The following is a 19,335-nucleotide window of genomic DNA, read 5'->3' on the forward strand; positions in this document are numbered from 1 at the left end:
GACTTAAAGTATTATACGAAAGAAATCAATTTTATAACGTATAGGTTGCTTTCATTTGAAAGTGTGTTCTGACTTTTGAGATTTTGGCCATATTGTGAATAACCTTTAACTTATAAACGCAATACTTCCATTTAAATAATGCGATTGAGCTCACAAATCGCAGAAAGCATATTCAAATTAACGATTTTAATTGAAATATATAGGCATGTAAATGCCTGTAAAAGTTCATTTAATTTACCACCCAAGTTAAAAATTGAGCATTTTTGCTCATTAAATAGAAGTTTTTGTCATTTTGAACTGGGTCTACATTTAATTGTGTGCCATTCTGATTATTGGTTTATTTTTAGTTTATCATAAGCTGTATCATCAATTTAGCATTTTTAGAGTCGCCTGAAATATAGCGTATAGATACAGTATACTAAAACACTTTAAGCATAACAATGTTTAAACGTTAAACCCTGCGCTATAATAATACATACATACATATCATTACATATTGAAGTAAATTACATGAATAAAACCCCTCATTTTGCACAATTCAAGGAATCTGGTATTCAAAAAGTCAGGATAAATGTACTTTGGCTTTAAAAAGGGTGGAGGCCATCGCGGTCTTCATTCTGTTGGGGGTATTTTAAAACACATAATTTATCTTAATGCATTAAGACGTGCGTTTTCAAATACTATACTCAGAAAACACGCCACCCCTTCCCCCGAGGTTCCCAGCTTCAGCGACGTTCTCGAGACCTGGAGACGAGATGGAGCCCTTAAGAAAGGAGGTGGCCTACTACACAAGCTACCAATCGAAATATTGATGCAGAAACGCGTTACCAAATACGTCCAGGATTGCTTTGCAGCGGTCGACCTGAAGAATAAGTACTTATTCTCCCTCGACGCAGCATTCGAGGGCCGAGCATGGCAGTACGAGAAACTCACATACTCAGCGAGTCCACCTGCGGGCGCCAAGGTCAACGAATTTCCTGTGGGGGCGTTGAGAAGGTTACGACCTTTGTATGGCATTTATCTGACCTCTCGGTTGCTTGTCAACATTTGCGATGCCATTTGGTTTGCGACGTTTCCCATTGGACCCCAGTCTGCTGTCACGACGTAACTCGTAGTGACGGACACACAGGGAACGTCTCGCTTACTAAGCTTTTGTTCAAGAAGATGTCCTCTGGTGTAAACATTTTGAAGGTGCTATACCCGATCACTGCTGTTTGTGGTCGTCTGAGAGGTCAAATGTATTATATTTGTGCTATATAGTAATCGTTTCTTTAAATTAGTACTAGTTTCAGTATATATTACAATAAGGTTCATAGCGCAGACTCGGGAACCTGAACGCAGCTAAGAACGAACGCACTGCCATGTATATGATGTGATAGTATGATTTTTACTGTTTTTGTAAATGATTATCTTCTCCAAGTGTCTTCTCGGGTGAATCACTCCATTAATAATGAAAGTATACACCTTGTGTCTTAGAAAAGGTTATATGTTTATAAGCAACTGAAAAAAGCATCCCAAAACCCCCTCAGAGCCCAGAACTCGTCTCAAGATGTCGTTGCCAGTTGTAAGGTATTGAAGACACATCCTCATGACTATGATGAAGTAATGATATTCAGAAGAGGATCTATGACCTTCTTCAGGAGCTTTCACAGAACAGGGTCTTCAACGTGTGTTGGTTTTGATGAATTAGCAAGTAATTGTTTCTCTTCTAGTAGAGAATGAGTGGGATTGTTCCTCAAGGAATCTATAACGCACATCTGATGACGGCTTTTATCTCTAATAGCATTGAACCCCTGACATCTACCCTCTTTTCTCCCCCATTACGTATCAGATCGGAAATCACTTTATTTCCATTTTTAAAAAACATTTCCTTCTTATAAAAATAAAGACAATGAAGAGCCTTGTATATTTAATAAATAATATTTATTGGGTGTGTATAATCAGCATCTACTATTAAACTTTTTGCAAAGAAATTGCAGCTGTTTTTACGTAGTATAAAAATAACCTATAGTTATTTGTTATTGGAATGTACAGTTTTTATGTATTATTTTTATTCCTTTATTTATTTATTTATTTACTACTTTACGTTTGCCTTATTTACTTTGTATTATTTTAACGTAATTACTTTTATTTATAACATTGTACTTTTTTCTGTTTATTTTTTTTATACATTATTATTAATATAATTGTTTAATAGTGTTTCATCTGTTAGTTATTTTTGTTTTCTATTGTTAATTTAATTTTCACTTTTATTTATATGATATCTTATTAATATTATTATTTATTATTAATGTAATATTTAATCCATCAGTCTTTCATGTGATACTGTTTATTTATTGTTTATGATTTTATTGCATTTTTATGTATTACTTATATCTCTTCCTTCATTTATTTTTTACTACTTTATATATGCCTTATATACTAATTACTTTCATTTATTACTTGTTTTTTTAATTTATGTATTACTTTTTAATTCATACCTTATTATTATTAATGTAATGTTTTGTTTAATACAGCTTCATCTATTAGTTATTTTTGTTTTTTATTGTTTATTTAATATTCATGTATTACCGATTTTTATTACTTTAACGTTTTGATTTTTAATGTAATACTTTTTCCATTTCTTTTAAAAAAAATTATTATTGCGTATTTATTATTCATGTACTTCTTATTATTATTTTTTCACTTTTATTTATACATTATATTATTATTATTAAATATTTCATTTATTGTTACATTTATTACATATTTTAGTTTTTTTATTACATTTTTATGTATTACTTGTTTTTATTTCTTTATTTTGTTAGTACTTCTTTATTTATACCTAATTATATTATTATTAATGTAATATTGAATCCATCAGTCTTTCATGTATTATTTTTCTTTATTTATTATTTATGATTTTATTGCATTTTTATGTATTATATCTATTCCTTTATTTATTTTTTACCATATGTATTCCTTATATACTAATTACTTTTATGTATTACTTTATTCATACATTATTATTAATGTAATGTTTTAATTAATACTGTTTAATCTATTAGTTATTTTTGTTTTTTATTGTTTATTTAATTTTCATGTATTACCGATTTTTATTACTTTAACTTTTTAATCTTTAATGTAATACTTTTTCATTTATTTTTTTTCCCATTTATTATTGCTTATTTATTAAATGTATGTACTTATTCTTATCACTTTTATTTATACGCTATTTTATTATTATTATTATTAAATATTTTATTTTGTTTATTCTGTTTCATTACTTATTTTTTATTTTTACTTATTTTATTTGTTAGATTTTTATTACATTTTTATGTAGTACTTATTTTTATTCCTTTATTTTGTTGTTCTTTATATTTTATTATTAATATTAATGTAATATTTCATTTCATTTATTACTTATGATTTTTTTGCATTTTTATGTATTACTTATTTTTATTCCTTTATGTATGCCTTATTTACTGTTATTACTATTACTATTATTATTACTATGTTATTTTAATGTAATCATTTTTATTCTTCTTTTTTAATTATTAGTTTATATTTATACCTTATTATTATTAATGTAATGTTTTTTCTAATACGGTTTCATTATTTAGTTATTTTAGTTTTTCATTATTTAATTTTCATGCACTGCTGATTTTTATTACTTTTAACTTTTTGATTTTTAATGCAATACATTTTTCATTTATTATTTGCACTGATTACTTTTCTATTTATTATTGTTTATTTGTTACATATGTACTTATTTTTTTACTTTTATTTATACTTTATCTTATTATTAATATAAATATTTTATTTATTCCGTTTATTCTGTATCATTTATTACTTGTTTTTGTTTTTTATTTGTTAGTTTTTTATTACTTTTATGTATTGCTTATTTTTATTCCTTTATTTATTTTTTTTTCTACTTTAAAAAAATGTGTAGTAAATAAGGCATACACAATGTAATATCTACTTATTACTTGTTTTATCTATTATTTTTTACTATTTATTTGTTTATTAGTTTTATGTTTATACCTTATCATTATTATTATTAGTGTTTTGTTTAATACTATTTCATCTATTACTTATTTTAGTTTTTAATAGTTTATTTAATTTTCATGCATTAAAGACTCCATACTCATTATTTTTAATGCAATACTTTTTCATTTATAAAAAAATGTATTAACCTTTTTATTTATTGTTTATTAATATAAACGTATTCTTATTTTTACTATATTATTATTAAAATTAATGTAATATTTTATTGTTTCATTTACTTATTTTATTATTTATTAGATTTTTATTACATTTTTTATGTATTACATATTTTTATTCCTTTATTTTGTTTACTATTTATTTAGACTTAATTTTATTATTAATATTAATGTACTATTTCGTCCATCTTTTATTTATCAATTTTATGTATTTTACTTATTACTTATATTTATTATTTTATATATTATATTTTGTTTATTTATATAAAGCGTAAAGAATAGAACAGTGAAAAACACTGCTCACTCTTATTTGTGTTCCTTGTATGTTGAAAATGTGCCATCTGATTCAGCTCAGAATGACAAGAACCATGTAAAGTATACGACGAGAGAATCTGTCAAGATCTCCCGCCGAACCCACAGATGCACCGGACTGGCTCCAGAGCTGGAGGACCTCGAGACCTCTCTCTCGGTGGGACCTTCCTCGCAGGATCACGGTCCTCATCTGTTGCTCTCTGCGTCTTCAGATCGGTGTCGAGCACCAAACGCTGCTCAGCTGCAGGAACGAGAGTGAGTTCAGAGCTTTTATCAGCAGCTGACCGATCCGCGCTGAGGAGTGGACACTGAAGTACCGCTGGACGTAGAACAGCAGGTATCCGTTATCCCTGACGTCCTCGGACACCTCGCTCCAGCTGCTCCTTCTGACCGAGGCGTCGCTGCACCGCAGCCATCCGTCCTCGCCGCACCGACGGATCTGACTGATGTAGTGTCCTGATCACATGGTCAGTGGCGAAACCGTAAATATACCTCATTAGCAACGGTGTCTATGGGCCGCGATATGTAAGCCATTTTGTTTTTTCATTTCGACTTGACGTCATTCGCAATAGTGATCACTGAATGTTTAAAGATGCTACAAGAACGACAAGTTCACCGTTCCAAGATGGCGGCCGCGTCTACGTGCCTGGAACGGCCTAATGGGGCGTCTTTATACGTCTATGGATTGAAAGAACGAGGCGAGTGAAGACTTACCAAAAGACATATGGCTTCCCAGATGAGACACGACAGCTGAGAGTGTGTACTGTGAGCTCATGAAGACCGGAGCTTCTTCCTGTTTAAGAGACACAGATTATATGATAATTCTGTCCGTCTATAAATGTTCATCCATTCATCTAAACATCTATCCATATATATCCGTTTCATCCATTTATCTATCCATGCCTGCATCTGTCTATCTACCCCTCTACCTATCTGTGTATTTGTCTGTCTATCCATTCATCCATCTCTTTCTTTCCTGCGGTGCCTGTGGAGCAACTCTGTTCTTTTTCCTGAATATTCTCTGGAGAAGTGAACGTCTGCCTGCTCTGCTGTTTTCAGCTGGCTGCTCTGTTCTCTCTGTTGAAGATCACAGATCAAATCAGCAAAGAGAGACTGACATCAAGTTATATGATTCTGTAAGTGGCCACCAGAGGGCAGATGTTTGATAAACAGCAGCGTACCTTTAACGCAGGACAGCGTCAGCTCCTCTGGGATCTCCAGTGAAGTCTTCGTCTTCATCGTGGAGGACACAAAGTCAAAGCGCTTCACCAGAAGGACCAGGACCCTGCAGAGAGTGACCAGACGTTACAGATCAGCTCACGATTGGTTCTTCTCCAGATCTCTACCTGATCAGAAGCGTGTCGTACCGAGGAAGAGTGAGGAACTTCAGGGTCTTGGAGGCCTGGACTTCTCCGCACAGACTGCACATGCTATCAATGAGCGACGCCTGAAGACAACAAACGCAGACATGGGCGGATCAGAGACAAGAGAGGCTCCCGTTCGTGTAAGGATATCACTCCGGCGCTGATACTCACGCTCATGTACAGCTGCAGACTGTCTGCGAGATTCGAGTGAGGCTTGATGCTCAGCGAGAGGCAGTTTGATTCCTCTGTGAAACTCTTCTTGAGGCCACAGCTGACGAAACACAATTAGAAGGTTAAGCTTCTTCTGAACGAGAAGAATGCATTCATGTTTCGGTGGCATTAAATTACCTTTTGCAGGTGTGCTCGTTTTTGAGCTTGAACTCCATATTGGACACGGGGCAGGTGTAAGAGGGATGAGACGATCTCAAGCTCATGCTTTCCTCTTTCAGAAAGGACAGGCAAGCCATCAAGAACTTGTGTGCGTCCTGAGAGGAGATGGAGAAGGTGAATCCAACTCATACACAGCTTAACAGTTACCAAGAGTGCATAACAATAGTTCACTGCTAAAGAGATCAGGGCTTTGTTTCCGAAAAGCATTACAAGCCCAATCTGATATTAGCTCAATTGGTTTCAATGTCATTGAGTTTTGGTTTAAAAAACAGGTGTGAGACAAGCAAGTCCTAATCAATCTAGTTAAGGAGCCTGGTTTAAAGCGTACTCACATGCTGTCTGTTTCCCTTGAAAACAAAATAGTGACTTTCAATGCAGCTTTTGACTTTAGCCAGGTGTGTTTGCTTCAGGTCAGAGTCACTGCTGTCCATCCGGCTCATGTACAGGTCAGACAACGCTCTGGCAAGAAACGCATTAAAGGGTTAGTTCGCCCAAAAACTCCAAAACCGTAAGACCTTCATTCATCTTCGGACACAAATTAAGATATTTTTGATGATATCAGAGATCTGACCCTCAATAAACAGCAACAAAACTACCAGAAACGTACTAAAAACATCGGTAAAACAGTCCATGTGACATCAGTGGCTCAATTTCAGCTAAGAGAATACTTTTTTTTGCACAAAGAAGACAAAAATAATCCTTTACTCGACCATTCTTCGGTTATCAAAAGGTGTCTACTTCTGAGATGTGTTTGTTGCATGTTGTTGATGGGAAAAACCTGTGCATAGGAAGCGTTAGCATTAGTTGAACGTTACCTGATCAGCGTGGAGCTGTCCGCGTGACTCTCCTGCTGCGAGAGCAGATCTTCTCTGAAGGGAGAAACGCTGAAGAGGCACTGAATGACGGAGTTCATATAACACGTGTTTCCTAGATTTGGAAGACTGTAACGGGATAGCGTTAGTGGACAGACTTGATGAAACATTAAACAGAGGTTTCTGCATAAATATGTGAGGCTAGTTTTGCAAAAGAGTTTGTAATAATAGAGTCATTTTTTACCCGAGTGCAGCTAGATCAGCATCGACGTCCTCCTCCTTAGATGACCTCTTCTCAGACACTTCCTCTGGTTCTGACAAAGACCTGAGCAGCTCCATCAGAGGGTCCTTGAACAGACCACGCCACTGGACTCCTGAAATGTCCAGCAAGTCTCGAGGGCTAGGGAAAACATCATATGTGTGTTAACCAATACTGTTTTTTCTTGCATTGTGGCACAAAATATACTTAGAATTATAAATCTTTTAAAAATTATATTCATATTTTCAATTTCAATATATTTACACATTTACGTGAATATAGTTTGAAATACATGCATAATTAATTAAAAAATAGTTTTTCCAAATGCCCACCACTCAGCATCAATAGCATCTATGGTTTCAAAGGTCAGAGCCGCGTCTGCATCTGTAAAGAAATTAATAATCAGTCTTCGCTGATGTCTGTAGTCGTGCTGTAAGATGTTTGTTTAAACTAGAACTTCAGACTGTATTCAGGATATTTCAGAAATACAATCTGGTATCAAAACAGGTAAGAAGACATATACATCCAGAGTTGGATGAATAAATGCAGATAATTATTTCTCTCACCTCTTGTCTGCCTGAACTCTTGAGCAAAGAATCTGTCTGCAGATGTAGAAGAACCATCAACACCGAAAGAACCTTCAACTGCTGAGGAGAAGAAATAACACAAGGAATGCTCTGTTGTTTATATACCTGTTTCTTAAACAATCACGGTACAGGAGTGCACCTTTATTTTAGAGCCTTCAGAGGTCAGAAGAAGCAAAAGTAGAAGAAAAGCTGGAGAACTTCTTCCTATCTTACCTGTGATGGGTTCAGTCTCCTCAATCACGGTCTGCAGCTGAGACTGGTTTTGTTCTGAGGATCTGATGGAGGAACCGTCTACAACTACTGCTGTGAAGACAATGTTTTTCTCAGCGTTTTGTCACAAAAGTTTTATTAGGGACATAAAGGTATACAAACTAGGCAAGCTTCACGAAGTAGATCCTGGACAATCGGACGTTTAACGATTGTTACACAGAGCTAAAAAACCCCCTGATGTTGGAGGTAGGAAAAATCGTACGTAAGAGAAATCTCTAACCTTCAACTGCTGCTTTCTCCGAGCTGGCGCTCAGCAGATCTGCTTCTTGAGGCTCTTGTGAAGATCTGCCGACCGCACTCGAGTCGTCGCTGGTCTCCTGAGTCTGGATGGAAGACGACGACGACGACGACGACTCAGAAGACGAGGACGCGTGGAAGAACGACAGCATTCTGCCAAAAAAGCAGCGCAGACCTTGAAATCTGCGTTTTCCTGATGATGAAGTCGGTTCGTCATGGTCTTCGCCGGACGAGTCCATCACATCCACTGGAGAACATTGCGCAATCTTGACCCTCTTTTTCTTCACCTTTTTGGGTTTTTTATTAATTTTTTCATAAGACTGGTGGATGTGCTGCAATAATTTCTGGAAGGACAAACATAGCATTAACACTTAGCTTTATGATCTGTTCATAAAAAGTTCAGTTAGAGAATATGTTAATGTCTTACACCGGCTTTAAGAATAATCAGCCTATTTATATGTTTAAACGAATTTAAGAATGAATACAGATTTGCATAATATGCATAGACAGGTTATGTGATCCAGTTTTTAGAAGCACAGGTTGAACATTTGATGGTATTTGTCGTCAAACAAGTGCCTTTTTCTATCGGCGGTGGAATGGTGGAAAAATTAAGTCATTAAAAATATATGTTTAGTAAGTAAACCGCCTCGGCCTCGTTAAAACCCTTTTTAAAAAGCAGACTTACCTTTAACGGAGCCATTTGGATGAATGTGTAACGACTGACGAACCGCGCGAGCACTTTCAGTCGAACGCGGAATATTATTGTGACGTCACACAGCCCCCACCTCCAACGTTCCATGATCGCGCCTTTTTTTTTTTTTTTTTTTTTTTTTGTTGTTGTCTGTTTAAATTACAGCCGATTTAATATTATTGCCTGTAAATGGTTAAATAACGTAAATAAAATCGGCATCCATTTTTCATCATCAAAACGTATTTTTCAAGTGAAGCTGTTATTAATATTTCATAATATTATTTATTAACAATTTTTTTGTTATGATTGCTCAGCTTTTTACTGTAAAACGAACATCCTATGCTTCCTCCCCTCGTAATCTTGGACATATATAGCATCATATTTTTACAGGAAAAAAATGGATATGTGGATATAATTGGAATTATGCTGGTTTTAACGGAAAGTATAATGGGGTGATATTGTATGTGATGGATTCTATTGGTGGGATGTTAAATCCTATTGGAAAAATGCCCAAAACACACTACAAAAAAGGAATTTTGGCTAAAGTTAATGGTGCATTGTGGTGTTTTAATGGAAACCATTAGAATAGTATTATTTATATTGCTTTATTTTGTTTGTTGTTGATTCTTTTAGCTAAATTCTATAAAGCAGTTGTGAAAGTGAAAGTTGTGAGGTGTCTTAAAATTGCACACATATTTAGAATTGCTTTTATTATTGTTCAGTACATATACACATTGCTTGTCATACGCATACACAAAATATTTTCAGATTTTATATAGCATGTCACATATAAACAGTAATAGGACAAGTCTGCTATTAGGTTACTGATAATGTAACAGTCTTGTGAAGTAATTAAAATTAATTGCATTAAATGCATTACTTATTGTTTAGTTTTGGGTGAATTATGAAACTTTCTCACTAGTTCTCTGGGAAGAATAAAAAAATTGTAGTTAATAGTAAACTACTAGTGTCATCTTTGTGCTATTACTTACTAATTTGTTAATCAGAGTTTCTTGTTAGTTAACAGTTAGGTTCCTGCATTGTTAATAATGCGTTATTGATTTGTTCCTGTGTAGTTACTGATTAAAAAAGGATCTGTATTCTGAAGCGTTACCCCCACTTTATTTATTAGCAAAACTGCTAAAAAAAACAGTAAACTATTTTCTCATAATATGACAAAACCTAAGACCAACAGAAATTGAAAAGTTGCAATGTAACTACAGAAGAGTCAAGTTTTAAAAAGGAAAAATATCAATATCTTTGATCATTTTGAACTGAAATGCTTCTGGTCTAATCAGATTCAATGGTCTATGCTAAGCTATGCTAAAAGTGTTATCGCCAGATATGGAGAATGGCTGAATAGATTCCAAAACGTCAAAGCCTTTTAACTCTGTAGGAGCTGGAGAATGGGTCTATTTCCAAAAGAGTGGAGTTTTCCTTTAAGAATATACTACTGTTTATCTTTTTTTATATATATCTGAACAAATAAAAGAATGTTGAAAAGCACATAACATGACTTTTGTTTTTAACCACTGTTTTTATTGTTATTATTTAGAGTCCTGTTGAAAAACTGCATATGCTGATGGTTATGTTTTCAAGCAGGGATGCTGGTTTAAGCTGGTTCTTTGCTGGCTCGTGCTGGTCTTTAGCTGGGCCACTTGCCCATGACCAGCTAAGGACCAGCATTAACCAGCAAAGAACCGCCATAAACCAGCTCAAACCAGCATCCCAGCTTCAAACATAACTTTACTACACAAACTTTACTACACTCTCTGAGAGAAGAGTGTCTTCATAAGTGTGCTCTACATGTTTTCAGATAAGATGGTGATGTAGGCCTCCACTTCACACAGAATATCATTGTAGGAGTCGCAGGGCATCTTCAGAACAGATAAGACGTCTTCCACTAACTGCACAGCTTCATTCAAGCTCTTTTCTCCTGATCTGCACAGAAGCTCAGTGATTCTTGCACTGCTCTGCACTAGATCTCCCAGAGCAAGCGACAGAACGGCCTGAAACTCATGCTGTTCCACTGGAGGCATCACATTCCGCAGATCACTGTTTGCCAGTCGAACAGCGACTACAGGACCGAAGACGTTCCCCAAGAGTCCCATGGTCTTCTGATGCAGATCCTTTATCATTACAGCCTTTTCTTTCAGCGACGCTCCAGAGAAGGTAATCTTCTCATAAAGATCATGTTTCTCCTTTTGGACATGTTTGTTCTCCTTCTCAGAAACATCTAGGATCAGGCACATAACATCTCTGACCCTGGCACAGTTTTTCTCAATGCTTTCACCTTCATTTGCTTCCACTGCAGGGCAAGGGCTTTGATTCAGGTGAGTGTTGAGGATCTCCAACAGTCTCTTGGTGATGGTGAAGTATTTGTGCACATAGTGGTGAAGGCTCTGCGTGGACCTTATCAGTTCTCCTTTCTTGAGCTCGTCTTTCTTCCCAAAGAGCACAGACAGCATTCCGGTGCCTTCTGCAGGTCAAGAGGAAAGCACTTGCATTTAGTAGCACATAAACACTTCTAGATAAAGATGTTTGAAAGTGAACCTTTCGATTTTGCACTGAACATTTTTTATTTCACATAAAAAAACAACAACTTGAGAAAACATTGGTTAATGTTTTAACTGTTTATTTAATTGAATACAGAGAATGTAGCAGACAGATTTAGATACAGCATTTAACAATCATTTAAAAGAAATGCATGTCTCTTATCTGAATACCAAAAATATAACACTCATCCACAATGGTAAAAAAAAAAAAACAATCAGAAAAAACTGTGGATGTAATTGCCAACTCTTCGAGTGATCTCAAGTCTTACTTTGACATAGGTTATGTTGTCCTGATATTTTTCAGACGCTGGCCTGAATTCTTTCAGAGCCCTGTCATACTCTGCCAGAGCACTCTCGAGTTGATCACGCTCAATGCTTCCTAGAATGGCACTTACAATCATATCGATCCCCATGAATAACACCCCAACTACAACACTGGCCATAAACCCGGTTGCAAGCAAACCACATGCCAGTGCAACGTTTGTCAGAATGTATCCATTTGTAATTAGCCAACCAACTAAAAATGTGGAGGCAAGGCCTGTAGCACCACAAACTGCACTGATAATGCTTGAGAATTGTTTATATTCATAATCAGGAAGATACATGTTTTTCAGTTTCTCATACAGCGTCGGTTCCAGCTTCTCCTTCATTCGCTGGTCAATCTTCGCCACTTCTACCTGGATCTCACGGATGCGTCCAATGATTACGTCACAGTTCTGCTTGACAGTAGCATTCTCGTTCAAGATGACTGGCCTGAAGAACAAGCCTAAGTGCTCCTTAAGAGCCTCGATAAGTTGGTTGGTGGCTCGGAAGTTGTTTTTCATCAATAATCGAAGCTCTTGAGTTTTGCGTATAAGCCTTTCCCTTCTTTCTGGATTTCCAGGGTAGAAGATATCACTCCAAGACATGTTTCTTTAAATTAGGGTCTTGAAATAAAAAAACGGAAACAGTTATTTCAACATCACCAAGGTGTTATTGTGATAAACACGAATTAATAAGTCTAACTTATTAACTCTGGGGGAGTTGGAGAATGAGTCTATTTCCAAAAAAGTTATGTTTGACCGTTTTTGAATCCATTCAGTCAATCTCGAGGTCTGGAGATAGATAATTGAATCCTATTAGACCAGTACCATCACGTTTAAAAATGACAGAGTTTTTATATATATATATTTTTTTCTATTTAAAACTTAACTGTTCTATAGTTATATTGTGACCAGCAAAAAAATGAAAAGCTGCAATTTTCAAGCTGTTCAATGTTTTATGCTAAGCTGTGCTAAAAGTGCTATGGCCAGACCAAGAGATCGACTAAATAGATTCCAAAACAGTAAAACTCAACTTATTAATTAAGTGGAGTGTTCCTTTAATAAGACTCCATACATGGATAGGGCAAGTGTGCGCAACACAAACAATGGGTCTCGTTTACTAACCATGTGTATGCTCAAATTTGTATGAATAATTTAAAAACAACTCACAATTCACCAACAATTTCATTTTAAAACGTATTCTAAATTCAGGAAAAAGTAGAGACAACTGAAACCACACATACACAAAAGCTCTTTTGTACAAATGTACAAATGCGGAACAATCCATGCCATTATTAGTGAATGAAACCCATTGTTTTCACATGTAAGATAAGTGATATAAGTTGAAATAGAACATCTGCACACACCCCTTAAATCACAGGCTATTTATTAACCAACATTTTGGCTAGTAGCCTTTGTTCAAGGTGTTATGGGAGGAACAGGGGAAAGGTTTGCTTTCATTGAAAGACGTGGTTGCAGAAACCTGATTCCTCACCGTTCTCGTGATCATTAAAACTCCACGAGCTGAGATCTTGAATGGAGCCCCAGGCCAAGAGAGAATGACAGTTATTTCGTTTTTTCTTGCGAATGAACTGTTGATATCTTCTCACCAAGCTGCTTGGAGATGGTCTTATGACCCATTCCAGCCTTGTTTAGGTCTACAATCGTATCCATGACGCCCTTGGACAGCTTTTTGACTCTTGAGTCTTGTAGTTTGACTCAAGACTATTGATTTACTCTTATCTTATTGGTTCAATAAACACTTCAGATGTAAAAACACATTTTTATCTTCATTTGACTCATGTGCACATACGTATAAAATACAATGCAATAATACAATATAATAAAATGCATGAATGTTTAAAGTCTGTGTAGGCTCCCATTAGCCAAATTTTGCATTTATCATCTGTAATGCTATGTGTAACCTCTAGATGGCTGTATAACCATAATTTAAGTACAAACAAAAAAACAAAACACATAAGCTGTGTAGGCTATCATGTGTTCACATACTGATTTTCTGATATGTAAGAGTAAACTTATGCCATAGGACACATTAATACGTCAATTACAGTAAAGTTTACTCTAGCTTATAAGAAAATCATCACGTGAACATGTTTCTCGGAGGATTGACTACCAGATAAATTACACTGTCAAGGTCCAGCAAAGTATGAAATACATTATCAAAATACTCCATCTGCCATAACTGGTTCAACTCTAATGTGATGAATCTATACTTTCCATATGGAAAGAAAACCGATCTCTCGACAGCGATGCTCTGCTTACATGAAAGTGTCATACAACCAAAGTGTTTTTTACGAGCCATTGATGTTTCTTGTTTGACCAAATTTGTCATGATCAGTTTGACCATTATCGTTCAGACCTATACACTTTGAATTAGTTGTAGGGATTCATTTAATACTGTCTTTTAAAAAAAATCTCCAAATATCTGTCCGTTCTCGGACATTCCCATTCCCAGCTTTAAAAATCAAAACACTTCAAATAAGCTTAAGATGAACAACTGTTGTTACTTACCCGATTCTGTTTTCAAGACTTAAAGATTGCCTGAGGGGTTCTGATGCCTCCTGGAGGAGTGACACAGATACTGAACACAAAGCATCCGCTCCAGAGCTTTATATTGTCACTTTCAGCTGATGTTTTCACTTTCAAGATGAGTCACAAAACCGATTTTTAGAAGAAACTGACACAAGACTTTTTTATGTATATATATATTTATCCTTTGTTTTGCCAGCAAATCCTATTGAGACATCACAGTCTTTTCTTCCAAGGAGACCTGGTCAAAACAACAGCACATTGTATTATACATAAAATCAGTTTCAAAACAAAGCGAATCATAAAGTAAGATCAACGTGTACAAGTCTTCTTTTAAACAGACCGCAAAAGACATTTAAAAGTAGCCAGGGATGGCAAAGACTCTAATTAAAGTACATTTTACAAATTGCTCCAAGCCAATATAGAGCGTCAAAGGAGAAGGCACATTTTCCTAATTCTGAGAAGACCATGCCACTGATTCATAAAGTTTACAGTGATGAGCACCTAAATCTGCAGCACAAACTAAACATAGACAAATTTCCTTAATAAGGATGCATATATAATGTCACCCCAATCCAACGGTTCTCAATCCCAGTCCTCGCGCCCCACCGTTCAGCATATTTTCTATGTCTCTCCTTGTTAACACGCCTGATTCAAGTCAAGTCAAGTGGCTTTTTATTGTCATATCAACTACATATAGCTGTGCAGTACATAGTGAAATGAGACAGCGTTTCTCCAGGACCTGGTGCTACATGAAGTCACAATCATAATCAGCTGATAATCAGCTCTTTAAAAGAGAACGCGTTCCAATCGACGTGGTCCCTACACTGTGTTCATTGCTGCCCACTCCCTGAGCAGGGGAAAGTTTACTTCACTTCGGAACATTCATTCACAAATTTACGCTGAATATGATTTAAGTTAAGCCTCGCACACGTCCGTGCACTTTGAATGAATCGTATAAGTTTGTTCCGAAACGGAATCAAGGCGGAATATCCAGTGATGTCCAATTCACATACATTCGAATAAGCAGTTTCTTAAACAATACAAGAACTCCAATTTTGGTTTTCGTTTCTTCAGCAATTTGTCAATGTGTTTATTAAAAGCTAATTCTTTTTTTACCCGTATCCCTAAACGCTTACATGACTCAACCTTACAATTGTTTTACCGTCTAAAGTTGAGAGTACCTTATCCGGCTGTTTTAGAGGAAGTACTGTTTTTAAATTTAAAACCAACTGTAACAATCAACGTTGTATGCTATTAAATGCTTTTTGTAAATTTAGTAGATGCTTAGGCTCAGAAGATAAATTTTGTCTCCTGACAGTTTAGACGAATATTGGCTCGCTGATAAAACCGTATGTCTGGGGACGTGTGAAGGTTTAAGATTAGCTAACACCGTTTACAGGAATATACTGTTTTTCTGAGGAAGTGAAAGAACTGCTCTTTCAGGGTGGGGTGGAAATGCGTTGACTTTCTGACCGGGTATGCTGTGTGCAAAGTTCAAGATCCTTGTTTTGTAATTAAAACGTTAATTCGAAAGCATGCTATTATCAGTGTATTAAAAAGAGTTGCGGCTCCGACAAGTTTAAATGTAATGTAAATGCATTGAATATGATCGCCTCAACTCTTTGTAAGCCTAAAAGCGGCGATTTTTGAACATGTAACCTTAAAACATGTAGACACGCGTTAAGGAAATACCCTCTATGTAACTTAAGCCATCAGGTGAATTGCAGATTATATTCGAATTTTGCAAGTTCGAGGCTAGACTATATTTAGACCAATCAGACCAAACACTAGCTGTTTTAGCTCTGCAGCATTAAAGAAAGCAAATTGTTCACGCAAGGAATTTAAGTGGATATAACCTAAACGATTTCTTAAGGAATGCTAAAACGCTCTTGGTTATTTATCGAGTTTTTATTGTTAACAGGTTCATTGCTGGTATAGCCTATGACAAATCATGACACAAGAATCACAAACAACGTACCAATGACGTCTGACGCTTGTTTACGTTAGGATATACGTATACAAACGTCAGATGTCATATGTATTCGTGATGTCAGTCTTACGTCAACGGCTATTTTAACTTTAGCCCAACTAGCCTAGGCGCTTTAAAATAATTCATAAATATTAAAGCTATTTAACATAATTAAATGTAGAAACTGAGTGACTGATAACATCCCTGTTATGGAATACACTGGCTCGCAGTGAGTTCACAGTTTTATCAGTCACATTTCATTTACTAAAACATGTTAAATCTGAGCTAAACGGTCCGTTGTTGCTTTCAGTATGTCTAAAAGATCATATAAGATGAACTCAAATTTCACTAACGCACATAATCACCTGAGATGGTCAACCGTCATATACAGTTAATATTGTTCCAGCGAAAATAGATACAAAATATTTGTCTAATTAAAGATTCTGCATGTTGCCGTCACTGCTAGTTAAGATAAACTCAGATTAAGAGTAAGGCCTACAAATAGCTTCCCGATGGAAATTTTTTACGAAAATTATTGTTTTAAATAAATTATTGTACATACTTAGTCCCGTATTTCAAATGACAAGTGATCAACTTATAACTTATATTAATTATAAATACACAAAACTGCTCATTCCCATGGCTATGTACAGCAGTCAAAAACAAAATGCAGAATAAATATAATTAAAATCAAAAAATTAAACTGATGACATCACTTTACTTCCTCCTTCCTATTTTCTAAAGATCTGTGATACAACACCCACGTTACTTCTTCGACGTTTCAATGTTTGAAAACTAATCTCCTTATTTCCTACATTTTCATTATTTTCATGTATTTCATCATTATTTTTGTAACTCTTACTACATATCCCCTCTCGCACAATAGTTTGCTCTATATGTATAATTTATAACTTCAATGACACTTTTAGAAGTTAAGTTTTCATATTGCATTTGCAGACACACTGTGATCTTGAATTAGATCAATAGTAAAACCCATGTCTAATTTTGAAAAATTAAAAAAAAACAAATTTTACAGTGTAGTCTTCATTTACACAAGTGTAAAAACCTTATAAGGTTGGATTTGCCAGTTCACCTAAAATGTTTATAAAAAATGTATAAAAAGCACCTGTTGTGTCAAATCTCGACCCACCAAGCAGCTATATTCTATAGCTTTTAATTGACTAGCAGTAAATATTTTTGGTAATGTGATTTTAACAAAATACTATGTATTACCGCTATTAAAGTTATACAAATTAATACAGAAATATTGCTGTTGCAATAAGATAATTGTTCTGTAAAAATAGTTTACATTTTTACAATAATAATATTTGGTATAATTTCTTAATTTTCACATTTAACTTTGTTTTTGAATTAATTGTGCAGTCCTGTTTAACTAATAACATTTTTATTTGATTAAAAACGTCTGTTTTGAAAAGCCTGGTTGGAAAGGACCTAGAGAGGCAGACAGGATTTACACAAAACTCAAAGGTTTGGAGGTAAAAAACCTTGAGAGGAAACCAGACTCAGCATGGTGGGACCCATCCCCTTCGAGAACAGTGCACACTTTAAAATTACATTTATTTTACCTACTTAATATGGAAAATTAATATATTTAAAAAATAAACCAATTATGTAATATGGCCAAAATAAGATTAATTGGTCATCCAATTATTAGATGAAGGAAGTTGACCACTGAAACATCTTCCACCATCTAGTCTTGGACTCATCAGACAGACTGGATATCCTGTGGTAGAAGAAGCAAAACAGAGGTGATACTGTTAGTCAAATGAACCATCTTACACTAAGAGATCTTATGTGATGTGAAACTGTAGCTGACGGCTGCATAGTTACAATTTGATCTCTGATGGTATCAATCTTAGAAGTAAAGAAATTCATGAAGTCATTACTGCTATACTCTTGGGGAATGTTAGCACCTGTTGACGTTTTATTTTTCGTTAATTTAGTTACTGTTTTGACTAAATACCGGTGGTTGTGTTTGTTTTCTTCTAAAAGAGAGAAAATAATCAGATCTTGCAATTTTTAATGCTTTTCTGTATGACAGGATACTCTCCCGCCAGGCAATACGGAATACTTCTAATTGAGTTTTTTAGCTCCATTTTCCGGGCTGCTCTTTAGGGTGCGTGTGTTGTCATTATACCATTGAGTCAGAATGTTTTCTTTCATCTTTTTTAAGTGCAAAGGAGCAACTGTATCTAAAGCTAGAAAAAAGAGAGTGCATAGTTTCTGTTATATCATCAAGTTTTTGCGTCGTATTGGATGTGCTAAGGAATTGGGAAAAGTCAGGAAGATTACTTAGAACAAAACAGAGGGTTTCCATCAGTATTCCACATAACAGTACATTGTCATAATAAAGATAATAAAGTCAGCGCGATACTCTGTGCCATGATGTTTGATCCACCTTACCAGTTTTGATATCTCCACTCCAAGTTTGGAAGCTATATCCATGCCACCTCTAAGTCCACCGAGTTCCACCATTTTCCCTGGACCAAGAATCAATCTGTACTGGCTAAAACACTCCCAATGCATTGCCATAAAACTCTGGTGCTTTTTTGCTAGCATTTTAGTAATGTTCTTAAAGCTCTTTAATTGTTTTAAAGAACTTATGTTTTAGATTCTTATCTCATACACCATATGTGCAGAACTGGTCCAGTTTTTCTTATACACCGTTGGTAATGTATCATTATGTGATGTTTTGGTATTAGGTTTATTTCAGGAAAAATTTTTTTGCAAAGCTGATGTTCAATTATTAAACGTTTAAGATAAATGGTCATGCCTTCTGTAAGGACTGGTGAAAATACAATGTCTGAAGAA

At 35.2% G+C, this 19,335-nt stretch overlaps 2 protein-coding genes across 3 annotated transcripts; both read right to left on the bottom strand.

The window, feature by feature from the left end:
* Positions 1-4,714: 4,714 nt before the first annotated feature.
* Positions 4,715-6,699, bottom strand: LOC122331734 (ubiquitin carboxyl-terminal hydrolase 37-like). The gene is made up of 7 exons (XM_043229245.1): positions 6,601-6,699; positions 6,227-6,363; positions 6,050-6,149; positions 5,882-5,961; positions 5,696-5,799; positions 5,229-5,307; positions 4,715-4,970 (listed from the first exon to the last, which is right to left on the bottom strand). Exons 1-7 carry the CDS (start codon positions 6,697-6,699, stop codon positions 4,859-4,861), a joined length of 711 nt encoding a protein of 236 aa, XP_043085180.1. The 3' UTR covers positions 4,715-4,858.
* Positions 6,700-9,782: 3,083 nt separating this feature from the next.
* On the bottom strand, positions 9,783-14,594 carry LOC122331729 (single-pass membrane and coiled-coil domain-containing protein 3-like). 2 transcript variants are annotated; one of them, XM_043229240.1, is made up of 2 exons: positions 14,514-14,580; positions 9,783-11,603 (listed from the first exon to the last, which is right to left on the bottom strand). In XM_043229240.1, exon 2 carries the CDS (start codon positions 11,590-11,592, stop codon positions 10,927-10,929), a length of 666 nt encoding a protein of 221 aa, XP_043085175.1. In that variant the 5' UTR covers positions 11,593-11,603; positions 14,514-14,580; the 3' UTR covers positions 9,783-10,926. The 2 variants fall into 2 exon arrangements, with proteins under 2 accessions (XP_043085175.1, XP_043085174.1); XM_043229239.1 differs by lacking the exon at positions 9,783-11,603 and adding an exon at positions 11,624-12,605 and having other exon boundaries at positions 14,514-14,594.
* Positions 14,595-19,335: the final 4,741 nt, after the last annotated feature.

The sequence above is a fragment of the Puntigrus tetrazona genome, unplaced genomic scaffold, assembly GCF_018831695.1.
Source record: "Puntigrus tetrazona isolate hp1 unplaced genomic scaffold, ASM1883169v1 S000000001, whole genome shotgun sequence".
Classification (NCBI taxonomy): Eukaryota; Metazoa; Chordata; class Actinopteri; order Cypriniformes; family Cyprinidae; genus Puntigrus; species Puntigrus tetrazona.